General features: G+C 45.9%; 1 protein-coding gene across 1 annotated transcript in view; it reads right to left on the reverse strand.

The window, feature by feature from the left end:
• The window catches only part of ELP3 (elongator acetyltransferase complex subunit 3), a 131,453-nt gene that overhangs the window by 71,316 nt on the left and 41,393 nt on the right, over nt 1-18,744 (reverse strand). Inside the window, exon 12 of the mRNA XM_014963047.1 lies at nt 16,845-16,971. Within this exon, the coding sequence (XP_014818533.1) occupies nt 16,845-16,971 (127 nt within the window). The remainder of the gene's footprint in view (nt 1-16,844; nt 16,972-18,744) is intronic.

The following is an 18,744-nucleotide window of genomic DNA, read 5'->3' on the forward strand; positions in this document are numbered from 1 at the left end:
TACATTTAAAGAGAAGGCCACAGAAGGAAAAAAAAATCCACCTGACAACGCTACGAGTCAAATCTGTACGTCGCATCTACCTTTCAGCACGAATTCAATAGATATCGCCCCATTTATTGTAACAGACTCTGCTCAGAACTAGAACAATAGAAATGAGTGTACTTATCTTCCATCTCAGCAGACCACATTTAGAGATTAATCAATGTGTCTGGGACACATCATTTGAATAGCAATGAAGAAAAACAGATTTATTCTACAATGATGTGCTGAACAATCCCGGAGAAGGGGAGGACAAAATGTATCTCCTGCTAACTTCTGTGACTAAATCCCAGCACAGAACTGCCAATCGAACAGCACCAGCTCACATCACACAACAATCGCTCTGGGGTTTTTTTTCAGACAAAATTTCAATAGCAACAATTAAATAAAATCACTTGTAAAAAACCCCAAAACCAAGCAAGGTACCCTGAACCCAGCAACTATTAAACTGGCTTAAGTGATGACCTGGCTCTCTGTTGAAGCACTTCAACACATTCAGCACTGGAAGGACATGGAGCTGTTGGAGCGGGGCCAGAGGAGGCCCCAGAGATGCTGGGAGGGCTGGAGCCCCTCTGCTGGGAGGGGGGGCTGAGAGTCAGCCTGGAGAAGAGAAGGCTCCACGGAGACCTTGGAGCCCCTTCCAGTCCCTCAAGAAGGGGGGCTCCAGGAAAGCTGGGGAGGGACTCTGGATGAGGGAGGGGAGCCACAGGAGAAGAGGGAATGGTTTTAAACTAAAAAAGGGTAGATTCAGGCTAGATATAATGAAGAACTTGTTTGGTGTGAGGGTGGTGAGAGCCTGGCCCAGGTTGGCCAGAGGAGCTGTGGCTGCCCCATCCCTGGAGGGGTTGAAGGGCAGGTTGGAGGGGGCTTGGAGCAACTGGTCTGGTGGGAGGTGTCCCTGCCCAGGGCAGGGGGTTGGAACTGGATGGTTTTTAAGGTCCCTTCCAACCCAAACCATTCTATGATTCAGGTGGCTCAGACCCACTCAGACATTTTGCTAGGTTTCCCACCACCTGTGTGTGTCACACCAGCTCCTGGAGCACTCCCAGTAAACCCTGGTGCTGGAATAAAGTGCCATCAGCAGCCTGCTGGGAGCAGGACCTCCCCGCGTGGGCAGCACTAAGTGGCTCTCTTGGCTTCCCTGGGCTTCACAAACCCAGACTTCAACACGATAAAAAGCAGCAAATGGTTTGCTGCCGGCTCAAGCACACCAAAATGGACCTGCACGGACTCGAACACGCTGCTAGACCCAGCACAAGGACGGGAAGAGGTCAGAGAAACGGCAGGACACGTCAGCCCAGGCCATTTCTGGCAGAATCCCTGCCTGAGCTTGGGGCCAGGTCCAGCATCCTCTGCCCCTGCACACCCCCACTCCTGTGCCACCCTGTCTGCCACGGAGAAAACAGACCAGAGAGCTAATCCCACTGAAAAAAGAACCCAGTTAAATTTTCTTTTCTGGGCAAAGCAGCCTCCTGAGCCATTCGTGCCCGTCCCCACGCATGGAGATGGCAACAAAGGAGCTTAAGAGACAAGACAAGACGTGGATTGTGGATAAAACCCATGCTGCTGCTGCAAAATTAACTGTCAAACCCTGCACTCATGGTCTGATGAAGCTTTGGCCATCACCATCCCAGCAGCGTTGCTGGCTTAGAGACCAGCATGTCCCAGATGGCCCCATAAGAAAAAAACAAAACACCAAAAACAACGAAACAACACAAAGGGTAAGTTTCAGTTTTCAATTTTGCAGGGTTGTTTTAACTGGGATGAACTCCCCGACCGGAGTCACCTGCAGCTTTGCAGAACAGCTGTGCTGAGACAACCCCATCAGGGCACAGCCTCGTCGCGTTCACCTCGTTAGAGAACTGCTAAACAACGTGGTTCTGGCAGAAAGTGAGACCCACGTTCTCCACCCTCAGACTTCAGGAGAAATATCTAACTCATTTCTCCTCCAAAAGTATCCAGGGCACAAGACCAGCCATCCCAGAGAGGTAACACACCTTGTATCCCATTGAGCTCTAAAGTAAATGGTTTACAAAGAAGTTGGCCAAAGGCGGATAAAGACAGATGACCTTGGACCCTGGTGTCCAGGTGCTCACTCTGGAGCGTGCGTAGATGTGAGGTTGGTCTCCTCCTCTCCTCGGGTTTGTTTACATGCTCTATAAACACCCCTGTTCGTCATGAATCTCCCATCACCACCACGAGACGCAAAACCATACTTATCCTGCCAGCTCCGTGAGATAATAAAATCATCATCCCCACCTCTGAGGACTGGACAGAAATGGTTTATTCAGAGATGGTTTGTGCTGCGGCTCCGCAAGCAGCAGATGTGATGGCTCCCTGCCCTGCCCACGCTTCCAGCCACACCGTCCTGCTCCCAACCTCGTGCCAGCTCTGATTCCTGATGGACCCTCGACCAGGATGACTCACCTCACCGATGTGAGACAACCCAACGTGCATTTTGAGGAGAGCTCTCTGCTTTTGTTCCACAGTTGGGCTGGATTACAGAGCACAACTGATGAATCACAGAGTATCTCCAGTTGGAAGGGACCAATAAGGACCATCAAGCCCAACTCCCAGTAAGTAAGGTCAGAAATAGGATCTGCCCCTGTGGGTCAAGCAGGGAACTTTATCTCTGATGAATGCACCTCTTGGAAGAACATGTCCTTCCTTCTGCCCCAAGGGTTCCGTTTGACCTTAGAGGTCAATCATATCCCTGGTGGTTGTCAGAGAAGGTAGACATCGTAGTGATAGGACAAGAGGGAAGGGTTTGACACGGAAAGAGGGGAGATGGAGCTGAGATGTGGGGAAGAACTTGTTTGGTGGGAGGGTGGTGAGAGCCTGGCCCAGGTTGCCCGAGAAGCTGTGGCTGCCCCATCCCTGGAGGGGTTCAAGGGCAGGTTGGAGGGGGCTTGGAGCAACCTGGGCTGGTGGGAGGTGTCCCTGCCCAGGGTGGTGGGGTGGGACTGGATGATCTTTAAAGTTCCTTCCAACTCAAACCATTCTGTGACTCTATGACTACTCTTACCACATCTTCTGTGCTGGCCCTGGTGTGGGTCTGATGCTCAAGATGCAAAGAGTGGGAAGGAAATAGATCCTTGGACTCATTTTTGAAGCAGGCAGCTGAAGCGGGCGTGCAATCCAAAGTCACACAGCGCAGGAGGTAGCGCGGGGTCAGAAAAATAATTCAGACTCCTGTTGCCCTGGAACAACCCAAAAGGATGGACTTCCATCTTTTGTGGGTGGTTAGAGGCGCTCTAATGTAAAACAAAGCAAGTGTGAAAGAAGGAATAAGGAAATCGTGTACGAGGTGATTGTTCTAACGAGAGGAGCCCTACGGCCAAGCGGCGCCGAAGGAGAGAAAGACATTAAGGCAAGGAAGCAATGATGCTTCCCCAATGAGATACAGAAAAGGTAAAGAAACCACTCCAGCAAGGCAAAAAGGCTTCTAGTAAGGTTGTGTGTTAATATTCACAACAATACCGAACGGAAGGCAAAAGCATGTGTGATTCACCAGGGGGAATATTTAAACACGAGCTGATTTACATTGCAGATTAAAGGCAGGCACCGACACAGCGCCGGGGTTAACGCCACCCAAGCAGCCAAAGGCAAGGGCAGGAGTTAAGGTTTCTAATCACAACGTGAATTTTGCCACTTGGCACACACTGAGCATTTTACGTCAGTATGTTAAGCTGACAAAGCTACTTCGTATTCCAGCAATGCTGGCATTAAAAAAAAAAAAAAACCAACATATTTTTGTATTTATTCCTTTGACTATTTCGCAAAGTACTTCTGAAATAATTAAACTTGAGGAGTAATTAATTTCAATCAATATAGCAAAGCAGCATCTCCTTTCTTTCCTGAACCCCTTTTTTTCCAGCGGTAAACTTTAAATAGCTTCCGTAAATCCCAATATTTAAAGGCTTAACCTTTTCCCATTTACAAACAGTTTTGATTAAGTCTCTCGCGAAAACAAAGGAACTATAAACCGCCAACACGTGCCAAGCTTTAGCAAGAATTGTGGCCTTTTCTTTTTTTTAATTAGGCACCTTAAAAGGTGTCTTCGACTGATAAAAACGTTCGGAAGGGTTTACTGCCAAAACAAATCCAATCCCCAAAACAACATTCGTTCCGGAGACCACCATCCATGGAGTCAACAGGAGGCTTTCCATCAGCTCTCGCCAGCGCTCAGCCGGGGCTTAAATCCACGTCTCCTAACGCACCGTGAAGCTGGAGGTTAAAGATGACCAAGAGAAAAAGGATTCTTACGTATTTCCAGCCTTTTCTGAACCACTGGAGGACGCGGCGTAGCGCTCTCACATGCATGAATATTCCCAACGGAAGCACACGCGACTTCAAAGCCACCCAACCAATTTTCTCTGAACTTGGAAGTTTTCTCGCCTCCAGCTAAAGACTGCGAGCCAAGTGGCATTTAACACGTCTGCTATAATAAAGATGGATGCTAGAGTAAAATTTTTAATTTGCGCGCGTAGACAACGGGCAGGAAGTGAGAGATTAGCGTAGCAGTTTAATTAATTGTAATAAAAAAAGGAAGGGTCGATTCAGATCAGCTGAAACTTAAAACGAGCTGGAAGTTCATAAACACAGACCTTTTCGTACCCTAAATTACTGTTTCTCATAACCTTGCCCAATTTATGTGGCATTAGAGAAAAGTTGAGTACTTTTTACCCCAGTAAGTAATATAATGAGTAACCAGACAACCCTGGAATTCACAATTTTTTTTGCTCCACCTGAGCTCCATTAAACATACTTTACTTGTAGGAACAGCTGCTCCGTGAATTACAAACAATGAATCTTAATAAGATCCCATCAACACACATTCAGTCTACAAGGTTATACAAGTTTGCCACTAACATGCTTTATGAGAACAGTAATTGATTTTAGTAGCATATGCCTTTGTTGTAGAAGTTCCCTGTTATTAAAGATAATGGCATCTATAGGATCCATTCATCCACCACCTCATAAACTCCGTGGCACTAGCGGGGTCCAACGGGTGTAAAATTAGTCATTTAGCTGCCAAGAAGCCACTCATTTTTCCATCAAGGCAGACGTACCAACGGGCGGGATGGAATCCTTTTGTCCAACAACCCATCAATCGCTTTGAGTCTTCAAAATTGCGCGACGTTGTCGCTACCGTCAGAGAAAACAGACAGGAGCTGAGAACCAAAAGTCAAGGTAACACCATGTGAAGCAAAAAAAGATCAGAATACAAGAGGAGATGGAATGAGGAGATGGTGTCCTGAACTCAAATATTTCACCTTTATAAATAGCAACCCCGTTGGTCACCCAGGTATCCGTTCAGAGTTGAGACAGAAAGGTCACACAATTTGGGGTCAGAACGAGACCACGCAGTGGTTTGGTCCCATTTTAAGCTCAGTAATACTCAGCCGATACTAAAAAATCACACCTTGAGGTTTTAATCTGATTTTACTGACCGCTCTAAGTACAGGACAAATTAGAAACATGTTTTGAAGGCAGCCAAAAGCTGCACTTCTCCCCCTTGCTCCAAAAATTAATAAAAACCCCCTATATTTTATGGGATTCCATTTCATCTTTTCCCAGACCAAAGACTCGGATGGCATCTTCAATCTTATCAGTTATAAGAGAAGCGCAGCAATTCTTTTAAGCGATTTACTAAAATGCCAGGATTTGATAAAAGTAAAGGTTATCAAAAAACATTTTTTAATGACTGTCCACTAGAAATCAGGTGCCCACTCAACGTGATTCCTGAATTCACCGTAGTCCCTGCATTAAAGGGATGATTAAATCCCCGTCCGACTCCATTCAGCTGAACATTATCATCACTCCCCGTATTCCAGCGTTCCTTATCTCCATCAGCCCGATTATTTATAACACTGAACACTGGTAGCACTTTGAAAGCTCCTGCGTTGAATGACACTTCCAGCTCCACGGGGAACGAACAATCACTTAGTGGTTTAATTATATGCATTAACAGAAGCTCGTGGCTCCAAAATGGGGCTCCGTTTTTAAGTGGAAATTTGCATTTTCCCCTCTTTCTTGTACAAAATGTGGCTCCGTTTTTAACTGGAAATTTGCATTTTCCCCTCTTTCTTGTAAATGCTCTTCTAATTAAAACGTAATGATAGGATCTGCAGTCACTGATGGTGATGATGACCTACTGACCGCCAACCGGAGACTCAACGGTGCCTTTTTCCAGCCTGGGAACACACACGTTGTTGGGCACTGCTCCTCACCTGGGAAGCAGGGAAAGGTGGTGCCACCAGCAAGGGGAGAAAGGGGCATTTTAAAGTCACTGAACATCAATATCTGCCAATTAGGTGACCTGAGACTGCCCGTTAGGTGACCGGAACAGGGGAAGATACTACTTGGCAGAAGCTCTGAACAGCATCCATTTGCAGACTCTTGACTCGTGACAAACGAGGTTTTAGATGTAGGTTACCACTTGGTGGGATAATGATGAAAAAGAATTGTATTTACTGGGATGCATATTATAAGTGCATATATATGACTGTATACACACTGGGTGCCAAACCAACAGATTTCCACGTGAATGTGAACACACCACAGACCATCCAGGGGAGATGAGGCAGATAAGCCCTCTATGAAAGTGGAGCAAACTCTCCAGGATTTCATCCACAGCAACTGGGAGCTCGTTGCTCTGTGATTGTGTGCACACCCACTCCTCAAGGTATCGCTACCTCACACTTATCTTAAGGTGACAGGATACAGGCTGGAGAAGTGGGTCCATGTCCAACCTCATGAAGTTCAAGTAGGCCAAGCTCAAGGTCCTGCACCTGGGTCAGGGCAAATCCAGGCTGGGAGAATGGATGGGGAGCAGCCCTGAGGAGAAGGATTTGGGGGTGTTGGGGGATGAGAAGCTCAACATGAACGAGACCCCCCCGCCCCAGTGCTGCCTCCAGCTCTGGGGCCTCAGCACAGGAGAGACATGGAGCTGTTGGATGGGGCCAGAGGAGGCCCCGGAGATGCTGGGAGGGCTGGAGCCCCTCTGCTGGGAGGGGGGGCTGAGAGACTGGGGGGGTCAGCCTGGAGAAGAGAAGGCTCCGGGGAGACCTTGGAGCCCCTTCCAGTCCCTAAAGAAGGGGGGCTCCAGGAAAGCTGGGGAGGGACTCTGGATGAGGGAGGGGAGCCCTAGGAGGAGGGGGAAGGGTTGGACACTGCAAGAGGGGAGATGGAGCTGAGCTGTGGGGAAGAACTTGTTTGGTGGGAGGGTGGTGAGAGCCTGGCGGTTGGAGGGGTCTTGGAGCAACCTGGTGTGGTGGGAGGTGTCCCTGCCCAGGGCAGGGGGTGGCACTGGATGGGCTTTAAGTTCCTTTCCAAGCCCTACAATTCTTTGATTCAGCATCAATAAGAACTCTTTATCACATTAAACCCATGAACTAATTGCTCTTGGGGGACAAAGCAACAATTACAGTGGAGACCAACTAATCGACAGGAGTATTTAGTCCACAGATGCGAAGCTGTCTTCAGTGAGTTATTTACCAAGACTACGCACACCAGTGTCACAAATACCCTAATTCTCTACTTGGTATGGGAAACTGCTGCTACCAGATGAGGGAAGATGCCTCCCATCCCATCCCATCCCATCCCATCCCATCCCATCATCTCTCTTTACCTTTGGACTGTCAGGATCTGCAGGTCACCTCCTGTCTAACGCTCTTGGGTAGTTGCTCTCTCCAAGTTTGCCCAGAACTTACCACAAGGAGACCCTAACCTGTGACAGTCCCCGGCACCGCCACGTTACAACTCAATAATAAGAAGAGACATTTAACATTTGGAAGAGGCCTTGGGCATCAGCAGCTTGACCTTGGAGGGCGGTTTTGACTCCTGAACGCAGTATCTATCCAAACACCAAGACAAATCTCTCCAGATTGTGCTCACTGCACCGAGCAGTCCCATCTGCTCCGTCTTGCAGGTGCTCCAAGTGAGTCCCCATTTATTACGCAGTTTGGGAGAAACCCATGAGAATACCTCAATCAATTTGCTGTGAAGTTTCACCTTCACTTTTTCCAAGCACAGAACTCCGGTCTGTATGTTTCTGGAAGGGTCAGCTTTCCCCTAGGGCCAAGTACAGGAAAAATAGAGCATTTTTCATTGTCTTGAGCACACGAGTTTTGCAACACAGGTCCCTATAAAGCAAGTCTTCTACCCTAAAAAGCATTGAGACCAGCAACTCTGTAATGGTTTTCATAATCTAATCCTCCTTCAGATCTCTCCTTTCCATAAGGAGCATCGATACAACCACGTGCTCCCTCCCACCCCACTCAGCCCTGCAAAAGCTTCTCTGATGCAAAACTATGATGCTTCTCCAATACACTTTTTTTTATTAAAACAAAAAAAACCCAAAACACCGCACAAAAACCCAACAGCTAAGTCCTCAAAAACCTAATTTGGACATCACGGTTCATCCACTCCGATGACCATCATTCAGTTGCTGCTGCTGATCTGTGCTAAAATAGGTATTTTACCCAATGATGCTCTGTTTGCCCAAACACCTGGCAAATTTGCAGTCTCTACCCAAGACACATCCCTTGATTCCCCTGCTCCTTCCCGTTTGGCTGTGTGTGTGTTCCCAGCCATATGCTCACTATTGACTCCAGCAGCAAGGGGCCTCGCAGGAAGAGCCCCAGCAAACCATTTCTGAAGGTTGGCTTGAAAAACCAGCCCTTGAATAGACAGAGCAACTGTAGGAGCCGACACAACACACCGTCCTCTGGGGGTTGTTAAGTGCAGAAATGACCTTTTTGGTTTTCAGGTAGAAAAAGGGCCTCGACTGTACCTTCATATTCACCAGGAGCTTTCTTCTGAATGGGAGGCTGTTTTAAAGGTAGTGATTGTTGTGATCATAACTTTTAGGGCTGGTCTGCTGGAGGACAATGTGCGTGCAGACAAAATACTAATTCCGAAAGGCAAAGGAAGCCACCCAAGACCCATAATAAATGCAGTTTTTTCACACAGTCTTGCCATTTATCATGTCCATACTAATGGTATTTAGCAATACATACTGTTTCTACACAGCCCAGTGGAACACAGCTACTGCAGCCCTCCCCATCCTTTGCATTTTCTGGTTTCAATTGTGACACTCCGTCCACATTAGGCACGGATCCCCAGATGACGCAGAAGGGAAGGGACCAGTTTTACCTGTACCATTCAATTAATTCAGCAATTCTGCTCCTGGACGTTGTGACACCAAGGGCTGCAGCTTGAACTTCTACTTCTTCCCCCTGCTGCACACACTCAGTCTGACCTGCGTTTCGGGGAACAGCCCCCAGAGCCGTGGAAAACACCCCCAGGGATCAAATCAAAGTTATTGCGGCGCTGGAGAGGGAGAGCAGCTCTGTGCACACAATTCAACCATCTGCAGAAGTGGGCACACACTGGGGCTTTATCTAGATATTTTATCCGCAGGAATATAAGCGCAATTATGTGTGAAAATAGTTTCTAAAAATAGCCCGTTCCTTACTACCACGGTTCTCATTAACATAAAAATTACCACGGCGCTGGCCATAGTTCACGAAACTCTAATTGTTTCCAAAGAGAAGAGCTTTTCAGCTCTACCATTTACCAAGACTCCAAGAGAAGCTCTAGTAACTGAAAGGCTGATCATTAAACACCACCTCATCTGTTTCTGTAAATGTGCCCACGGAAAAAAAAAAGAAAGGAGAGAGATAAATTTTCCAAGGTAATGCTGGCTACCTGCCAATAACAGCCTGTCAATGAGATCTTTAGGAGGAATTGAAAGGAAAATCATTTACCCCACTAAACATTTCAGAGCTATATTTAAAAAACACAGAGAACTGTCTTCCCCAAAGAGTAAAAATCAATGTAGATCAACAGTTTAAGTGTCTTTTATTACAGTCATTAAAAGCTCCTGATAGAGGTGCAATATATTAGTTTCATTGTGAATTTCATCTCCTTGATAAAAAACGAGAGCCCTGGGGAAATCTATCTCCTTATTTACAGCCAAAGGTGATACAACAGTATTTAAAGTTTTACAACAACATCAAATATATTGCAAAGGAAAAGGACACTCATATTTATCCACTGCATTACTTGACCATCATTTTTCCCTCTCATGTTGAACACACCCGAGGAGGCTGCACCCCTCTGCATCACTTACACTCGCATCACAGATGCAGCAGGCATTTCACTAAAATTTAGTCTATTTCTGGGAAATGCTTATTTTGCAATTTCTTCAGAAAAAAGCAAAAAAAAAAAACAACAGCCTGACACATGTCTGTAAGAAAAGGAATTTTCACCAGACTAAAAATCACTCAATGATTGCGTTTTATTTAAAGAACGCAAGAATGGCTCTGTTGAGTGGATCCAAAAGTCTCTTCAGCCTGAGCCTTGTCTCTAGCACCGATCATTAAATGGTCCTGCCTGTGCTTTTACCCTCAGCATTTTATTTATATGAGACTTCAGATGGACACAGCGAAGCCACGGCACCTTCTCATGAACCTCCTCAAGGAAAAAGAGCTTCTCAGCAGCTGAAGGTCTATCTGATGTTTCCGAGCTGCATCCACCAGCTCCCACATGTCTTCAGGACTGGAGGGTTCTGCCAACAACTTGCTATGGCACTTCCCAAACTTCAGGTTTCTAATCTTCTGGCTCTCCTCTCTGTTTTCTTTCTTTTTTTTCTCCTCCCTGGATTTATTTATCTATGAAGGCTCTTTAAAGTTGCTTGAGATAGGCTTACAGCCATGCCTCCTGGAGGACCAAGGGGAACAGCCACGCTTAGGCAAAGACCATAAAAAATAAAATAAAAGCAAACATAGCAATACCTTCTCCATTAATAAATGTTACTAGCTTTGTGATATTTATGTCAGGGCAGATACAGTTTGTTGGTTGTGCTATTGCCACTCAGCGCCTCTGCAGGAACATAACGAGGAATTAGTAACAGCATCCTGGGAATTCTCTAGCTTCCTAAAGTTTTTGCTTAAATCCAAAAGTTCTGCTTGGTAGCCCCGTTGGCAAGCGTGATTCATGAGTCCTCCCAACCATTTACCCCTAGAGTCACCTCATCTCTCTCGTGCTACAACAGCGAAGCCGAGTGTTTATCGTGTTCCACAGAATGAGGTGTCTGCTCTGGTAACAATTCCATTATTCCCGCTGAGTCCTTGATTTATTCTAGCTATTATTCTAATTATTTTCTCCGACCACCTGCTACGTGAGGCACTGCAAATGGGTCTTAGCCGTTCCGCTTGCGTTGGCCAACGGTTAGTGGCGGCGTGTGAGTGTGTGTACACCAACACTACCTGGCAACTCCTGGCACAACCACCCAGGAGGTGGGAGGAAGCAGAGCGTGCTCCCTCCCCGCAGTGGAACGGGGTGGGAAGAAGTGAAGCAGAAAGGAAATCCTCTGAGGCTATAAAAAGAATCAATATTATGGGAAGAAAAGAGATGGGGGAAGGAGTAGGGAAGCACAACGGAACTGGGACACGGGACTGGTACACCCATGCTGTTTGAAAAAAAACTAACTGTAATAATCACAGAATCACAGAATCTTCTAGGTTGGAAGGGACCTTAAAGATCATCTTGTCCAACCGTCAACCTAACTGACAAAAATAGACACCCACACAACAAACAAGGAGCATCATCACTAAACCAGACCTCCCAGCACTACATCAACCTGTCTTTTGAACACCTCCAGGGATGGGGCCTCAACCACCTCCCTGGGCAGCCCATTCCAATGCCTGATAACCCTTTCAGTGAAAAAATTTTTCCTAATATCCAGCCCTCATGATGAAGGCAGTCTTCACTTACTGTGAAAAAGAACACATACTTAGAATCATAGAATCATAGAATTGTCTGGGTTGGAAGGGACCTTTAAGATCATCGAGTCCAACCATCAACCTACCTTTGATAAAACCCATCACTAACCCATGTCACTCAGCACTAGGTCAACCTGGCTTTTAAATCCCTCCAGGGATGGTGCCTCAACCCCTTCCCTGGGCAGCCCATTCCAAGGCTTCATAACCCTTGCCATGGAAAAATTATTCCTAATCTCCAATCTGAACTTTCCCTGGTGCAACTTGAGGCCATTTCCTCTTGTCCCATCACCTGTTCCTTGGGAGAAGAGACCGACCCCCCCAGCTACACCCTCCTTTCAGGGAGTTGTAGAGAGTAATGAGGTCTCCCCTCAGCCTCCTTTTCTCCAGGCTGAACACCCCCAGCTCCCTCAGCCTCTCCTCACAAGTTCTCCAGCCCCTTCTCCTTGTGCTCCAGACCCCTCACCAGCTCCGTTGCCCTTCTCTGGACCCGCTCCAGCCCCTCAATGTCTTTTTTGTGGTGAGGGGGCTAAAACTGGACCCAGCCCTCAAGGTGGGGCCTCACCAGTGCCCAGTCCAGGGGGACCATCACCTCCTGAGTCCTACTCACCACACTGTTCCTGACACAGACCAGGATGCTGGTGGCTTTCTTGGCCACCTGGGCACACTGCTGGCTCACGTTCAGCCAAGGGTTGACCAACACCCCCCCCAGGTCCTTTTCCACCAGGCAGCTCCAGCCACTCTGCCCCCAGCCTGGAGCGCTGTGTGGGGTTGGTGTGACCCAAGGGCAGGACCCAGCAGTTGGCCTTGTTGAACCTCATCCCATAGCAAAACATCTAATATACTCACTACTATCACTAAATTAAACTTTTGAACAGCTATTAATAAACCCTCCCAAAAAACTATGCAGACACACAAGCTTTTCCAAGCTAGATATGCTGGGAAAAGAGTTAGTGCTGGGCATCTGAACTGCTGGATGGAAGTGGGAGGAAACACTTTGAAATCAATAGGTCATAAGGGACAGAAGCACCGTTACTCCTGAAACCATAATTACCTGTTCAATTTGAAGAAGCACCCAGTATTTTTAGTCTGCAGTCAGCACAATCAGCAAGTTATTATCTTCCCAGGAGAAGCCCCTCTATTTAATATATCAACCGGTAATGAAGGCAAGGTGCTCAGACCTCCTTCTAAGGTCATTTTGGTTCCTTTTTGTCCTACCTTTCACTGGTCTGAAAAGCAGGCTGGCCAGAAAGGAGGTTAGTGTGTAAATATATATATATATAGATAGATAGATATAGATAGATATATAGATATATATATATAAAACTTATTTTTTTCCAAACTTATTTAGAACTACTACAAAATCAAGAATCTCTAAGGATCCTTGATAAGCCACAGGTATATCTGTCCCAAAAAGTCAAGGGGCATCTTATAGGAAGATGATTATGTTTTTGTGAACTAGGAGGATACTGTACAAAATAGTACGACTGCTGCTCATGAACAGCTTAGTGCTGTTGCAAGAACACACCAGATGCTCTCCACTTGGTTCCTCTCGTTCACATTATTTTCATGTAGTAGAAATGTCTAAATATTTACCAGCACAGACTAACGTTTATACAGCACAATGTATAAATAAATTGGCTTAATAACTCAAACCCATGATACAAAAATTTAAGGCAGGAAATAGAAAAATGTACTATGGAGCTGAATCAGAAGGAAAGAAGGACTTATCCTCTGCTGGATATCTCTATTATGTTCACCAGTGCAGGGCTCTGGGAAAAAAAAAAGAGGGTTGTTTTTACCCTCGATTCTCTCCTATTTAAAGGTTCTTTTAAAAATAAATTATAAAGCATTTAAGACGGGATGAGAAAGGCAGAGAAGGTGAAAGAAAGAGGATAGTGGTCTCCCATTTACCATCCCATCTCGAAGTGTGTCACAGTGATCCACAACCTCTTCCCCTCTCATTCCCTGCAGCTCCATTTCCCGAAACGCACAGTGATCACTTTGCTGGGCATCAGCTCTGCAGCTCTTTCTCCACGTGCTGTCTGATCCTGGTGGAAAAACCCTCTGCACCTCTCTAACACCGGCATTTTTGATTCCTCCTTCTCCCCCTTTCCCAACTTCCTTCTCTTTAAAACACCACAGGTAGAATTCTTCCCCATGTCGACGTGATCTATCACCTCTTCCCCAGCAGCAGACTCTCCAACTCCCATTCTTCTTCCTCACTCTGCAGCATTCACATCACTTCTTTAGGGCTTCATCCTCCACACTGATTACTCATCCTCCAACTCCTCAGCTGTACGTTCACTGGCATCAAATCTGAATTCCATCTGCGAGTCCTGCTTCAAATTTCTCAACTCATTAACAGGGCTGTCACTTGAGCTTGTCTTCACCCCATCACCCTCTCTGTAATCTGGAGTTCCCCCTCTTAAGCTATCACCGAGTCTTCTTTTTCTCCTGCTCAGCATTTCTCTTTCCTGACCCTCCAAACAGCCTTTTTTGCCAGTTCCAGCCCCTCATCCCCAAATCCTGATCTTATCTTACCCCTCCCTTTTCTAAAATGAAAAATTTCTTCATTTTTGGGGGCCTCATTCTCTACTCTCACTTCTCTCATCCTTCCCCATCATAACTGTGAATTCCTTCCCACTGTGTTCCAGACCTGGCTCCCATTGGTTTTCCCAGCTCCTAAAGCCAAGACACTTCTCCAGCAGAAACAATCCAACAGGTTGACCTTCTCTGCTCTGTTTTCTCCTTCTCTTGCTTTTCTACACTCAACTATTACTTTCCCAGCTTTCTTTTCATCCCCCCTCCTCCAATTCCAGCCTTTTCATCACGTCCTTCTCTCCTCTTTTTGAAAACTTTGCCTTCTGCTTCTTCTATTTCTGCAAAAAATGGTCATTAATAAATGGACAAAATAGGACATGGCATTACCCTTCCCGTAACGAGCAAGGGACCCTGTTGGCCTGCAGAAAGTGGAGGCTGTTCAGCATCACTTGAAGTGATACCTTTTAAATAGACTCCTAAAATCTCCTGCAATGAAACAGGAGCAACTCCAGATCCAACAGCAGAAAAGCCTCAGCCATTTATCAGGAACAAGCAGCAAAGAATAATAATCACTAAGTGCTTTCTATAGAAGCTTGTGATTCTGCCTTAAGTAATTCCTCCCTCTTCAGCTTTACACCTTGCAAATACCTGAGATTACTGTCTCTTCTCTGCTGGATCTTACCCAGGGTTAGCTCTTTAAATCTTTTAGTCAGTATTGCTATTCTTCCACCACAAATTCTCCCAGCCTAACGCTACTCCAGGCCCGTAAAGAACCCACAACTACAGCTCCGACTTCATGAGATACTGAGAAAGGGACTCGGGTTTTGCCATCTCAAGTAATTCTGTGAAAACACAGCTCATGTGATGCCCACCCTCCGTCTTCTTCAGCACCATAAGGAAATAATCCAGGAGCAACAGAATCCGGGGCAAGGATTTTGAGCTCACTTTAAGCTCTGTTGCAGAATCACAGAATGACATGGGGTTGGAAGGGACCTCTGGAGATCACCCAGTCCAACCCCCTGCCAGAGCAGGGCCACCCAGAGCAGGTCCCACAGGAACGTGTCCAGGCAGGGTTTGAATGTCTCCAGAGAAGGAGACTCCACCACCTCTCTGGGCAGCCTCTTCCAGGGCTCTGCCACCTTCAAAGTCAAGAAGTTCCTCCTCATGTTGAGATGGAACTTCTTGTGTTCAAGGTTATGTCCGTCACCTCTTGTCCTGTCCCTGGGCACCACTGAAAAAAGAGCAGTGCCATCCTCCTGACACCCACCCTTGAAGTATTTATAGGTGTTGATCAAACCCCCCCTCAGCCTTCTCTTCTCCAGACTAAAAAGACCCAAGTCCCTCAGCCTTTCCTCATAAGAGAGATTCTCCAGGCCCCTCATCATCTTTGTAGCCCTCTGCTGTCCCCTCTCCAGCAGTTCCCTGTCCTTCTTGAACTGGGGAGCCCAGAACTGGACCCAGTGCTCCAGATGGGACCTCCCCAGGGCAGAGCAGAGGGGGAGACCCCATCTGGGGGCCGACTTCACCTCTAGTTTTGTGCACATCGCTTTGCACCCAGAATTTTGTCACACCAACATCACACCTGCTGAGAACTATGAAGGGTTTACAAAGAGCTCAAGGAATTCTGCACAAAAACCCCTTAGCAAAATTACCTACCACAGTTTTCAGAATTTCCTTCGTGTACCGTACAGCCACGGTTTCGATTGCTTCTTTCTGGCCATGCCTGTTTGCAGCACATCGAGATAAACCATCGCTCCTCCCTGCACTTCTAATCAATATATTCCATCGCATGGACAGCTTTTTAGTGCCAGAAAGCACCTACTCTGACCTTGCACAGAAATATACCTGTGATTCCTCTATCACGACTGCAATTTCTGCACTGCTTTAAAAAGACAACCAATTTTGACTTAAAAAAATATTAAATAATGAAAGAATACCTACCACGCTATCAGATAGCGGTTAATTCCCTGCACGCTTTACCATTTGCTCTTTTCTCATTTCAATTTGTGTAGAAATAATTTTATATTTTCTTCCACATCATTGATAAAGATATTGAATAGCACCGAGCCAAGAACAGAGATGCTATATAATACACCTATACACTCCACTTTGCAATTAATTACCTTCAAGATAGCAAGCTTTTAACTTTGAATCATGTACTATTCTAAATCCAAGGAAAGAAAACCACCTTGGAAAAAAAGTAAGAGCCCTAGTTAATATGGGAAGAGCTATATTCCACAGAGACCCGAGTGACTCAGTCTTTCATGAGGCAAGGATATAATTTTCTGGATGAAGTAGTTCAACAAATCTTTCTCACCCTCCACCTTCAAAAATGAATTTTAAATTGTTTGTCCTTAAGAAACAATTCTGGCCTGGATCATAACTAATAGCTGAGCTGAGAAAGAGAAGCAGCATTAGCTGAAAAAGCTGGAACACACTAGAAACTCCCAGTTTTTTTTAAGCCATACTCACCACAAACTGGTCCATGTCCCTCTCGAGGCCCATGTTTGGGAGATCAGGCATCATGTGGGCCACCACTTTAAAGCCAGCATCCTTGGCTAAGTGAAAGGACTCGCAGACAGCCTTCACCGTGTGACCTCTGGGAAGGGAGAAGACGACAGATTTTTATATGTTTAATTGAGATTATCCTCTAGGAAACGAGAAGGGTTGAGTATTATTACCAGTTTACCACCACTCAAGTCTTGGGACACGGCTGCTAATAAAGTAAACTGCACTTGGGACTAAAAGTAGGCCAGTCTGCTACTTCTATAGGAGGTGAACCCCACCAAGGGTACAGCTATTCAATCACAGCCTGAGAAACTTTGGAAGTTGAACTTTGAAAGCTGAAGTTCAATTTGAAGTTCAAAGTTTGGAACTTTGGATGCTGAAGTTCAATTTGTAAAGCAACGCCACAAGTTGATGCCACAGCACAAGCCCAGGACACACTGCAATGAAAGCTGCGTGTGATCAAAATGAAGCATAATTAGAAAAAAATGCAACAAAAGAGCAAAAGGAGAAGAAGGATCAGGGCTACCTAAGACCACCTTCCTAGGAAGCCCTCCTGCAACATGCTTGCCAGACAAGTACTCCCTTTAGAGAAACACAAACTCTTCTTGACTTCTCAGAGATGCCAAACCTCCGAAACAGAGGCTGGACTAGGACTCTCAAAGGATTTCATGTTCTTCTCCACTGACATCCAACCAAACTAACCAAATCTTGCTCTGCAGGAGCTCGGTGAGAGTGGGAGCACGAATGATTGCAGGAACAAAGGTTGAATCTCACACAACTCATTGTCCTCAAGCAAACTCCTCTCTCCTTCCATCTCCAAGGTTCAGGAGCTGCCTTCTGCTTCCACAACAGCCATCGCTGTCACTGCAAACAGCTACCAGGAGGTCCCCATCACACATGACCAGTCTTCCCACAAAGTCCTTGCTTTTGCTATTCCCCAGCTGGAAGGGCTCTTCCACTACTGGTTTTCTTCCATCCTCTTAGCATCTGCTGTGGGGATTCCCTCTTGAATCCCTGTTTCCTTCCCATCACACTTTCACACCAGTTCACCCCATCTTTTGGGAATTGCTTGCCAGGGAATGGCAAGGTGACTCTTCGTCTCCTCGACAATCCTTTGGATGAAAAATGAACACCATCTGGGCATCTTTACAAATGCACACCTTCTGTCAAGACCTCACATTAACCAAACCAAGCAGCTACTTCCCATGTTTTAAGGACCTCTTCCTTCCTCTACTGGAATATTCTGCCTCTGTTAAATCCCTACATGTAGTTTTATGACTACAGTTTTATTTATGGGTTTTTTCAGAAGTACTACGGTGTTTTTCTAAGACTGTTCAAGGACAGTATTACTCAAGACCTTGAGTAGCCCGAGGGGAGTAAATGGAGACTTGCTTCATAAATAAAAATTATTTTCTTATTAGAAGTGGAATTTGAGCTGCATCAATAACTTGATTATTTGATGCCTAGATCTGCTCTTGAATATTTTTCTGCCTCACAGCCACCAAAAGCACTCAAAAACCTCACTAATGACTTATGGAACATAATAGAAAGTAATTTCCAAACAGTTAGGCTAATTGGTTGTAATCTGACATTTTGCTACAAGCAAAATATTAAAAGTTTAAAGCCAAAACATCCCCCACAAAATACGAGAAGAACAGAAGCAAAATGAGGTCGTTTCAAAAGAGAAACTTGAATTATCCTTCTCTGAAAGTGTATTCCAATCCATTGTTCTAAAAACTTGGAGGGAGACATTTGAGGGAACAGCCTGCTCTGGGACAGCCCGGAGCAAAGCCTTTTAGGAATTCTGCAAGTGCCTTTGAGAAGTGCCAAAACCCTTTACAAATCTAATTCTCTACAGAATTAG

This window comes from Calidris pugnax, unplaced genomic scaffold (assembly GCF_001431845.1).
Source record: "Calidris pugnax isolate Ruff unplaced genomic scaffold, ASM143184v1 scaffold450, whole genome shotgun sequence".
In the NCBI taxonomy this organism is placed as follows: domain Eukaryota; kingdom Metazoa; phylum Chordata; class Aves; order Charadriiformes; family Scolopacidae; genus Calidris; species Calidris pugnax.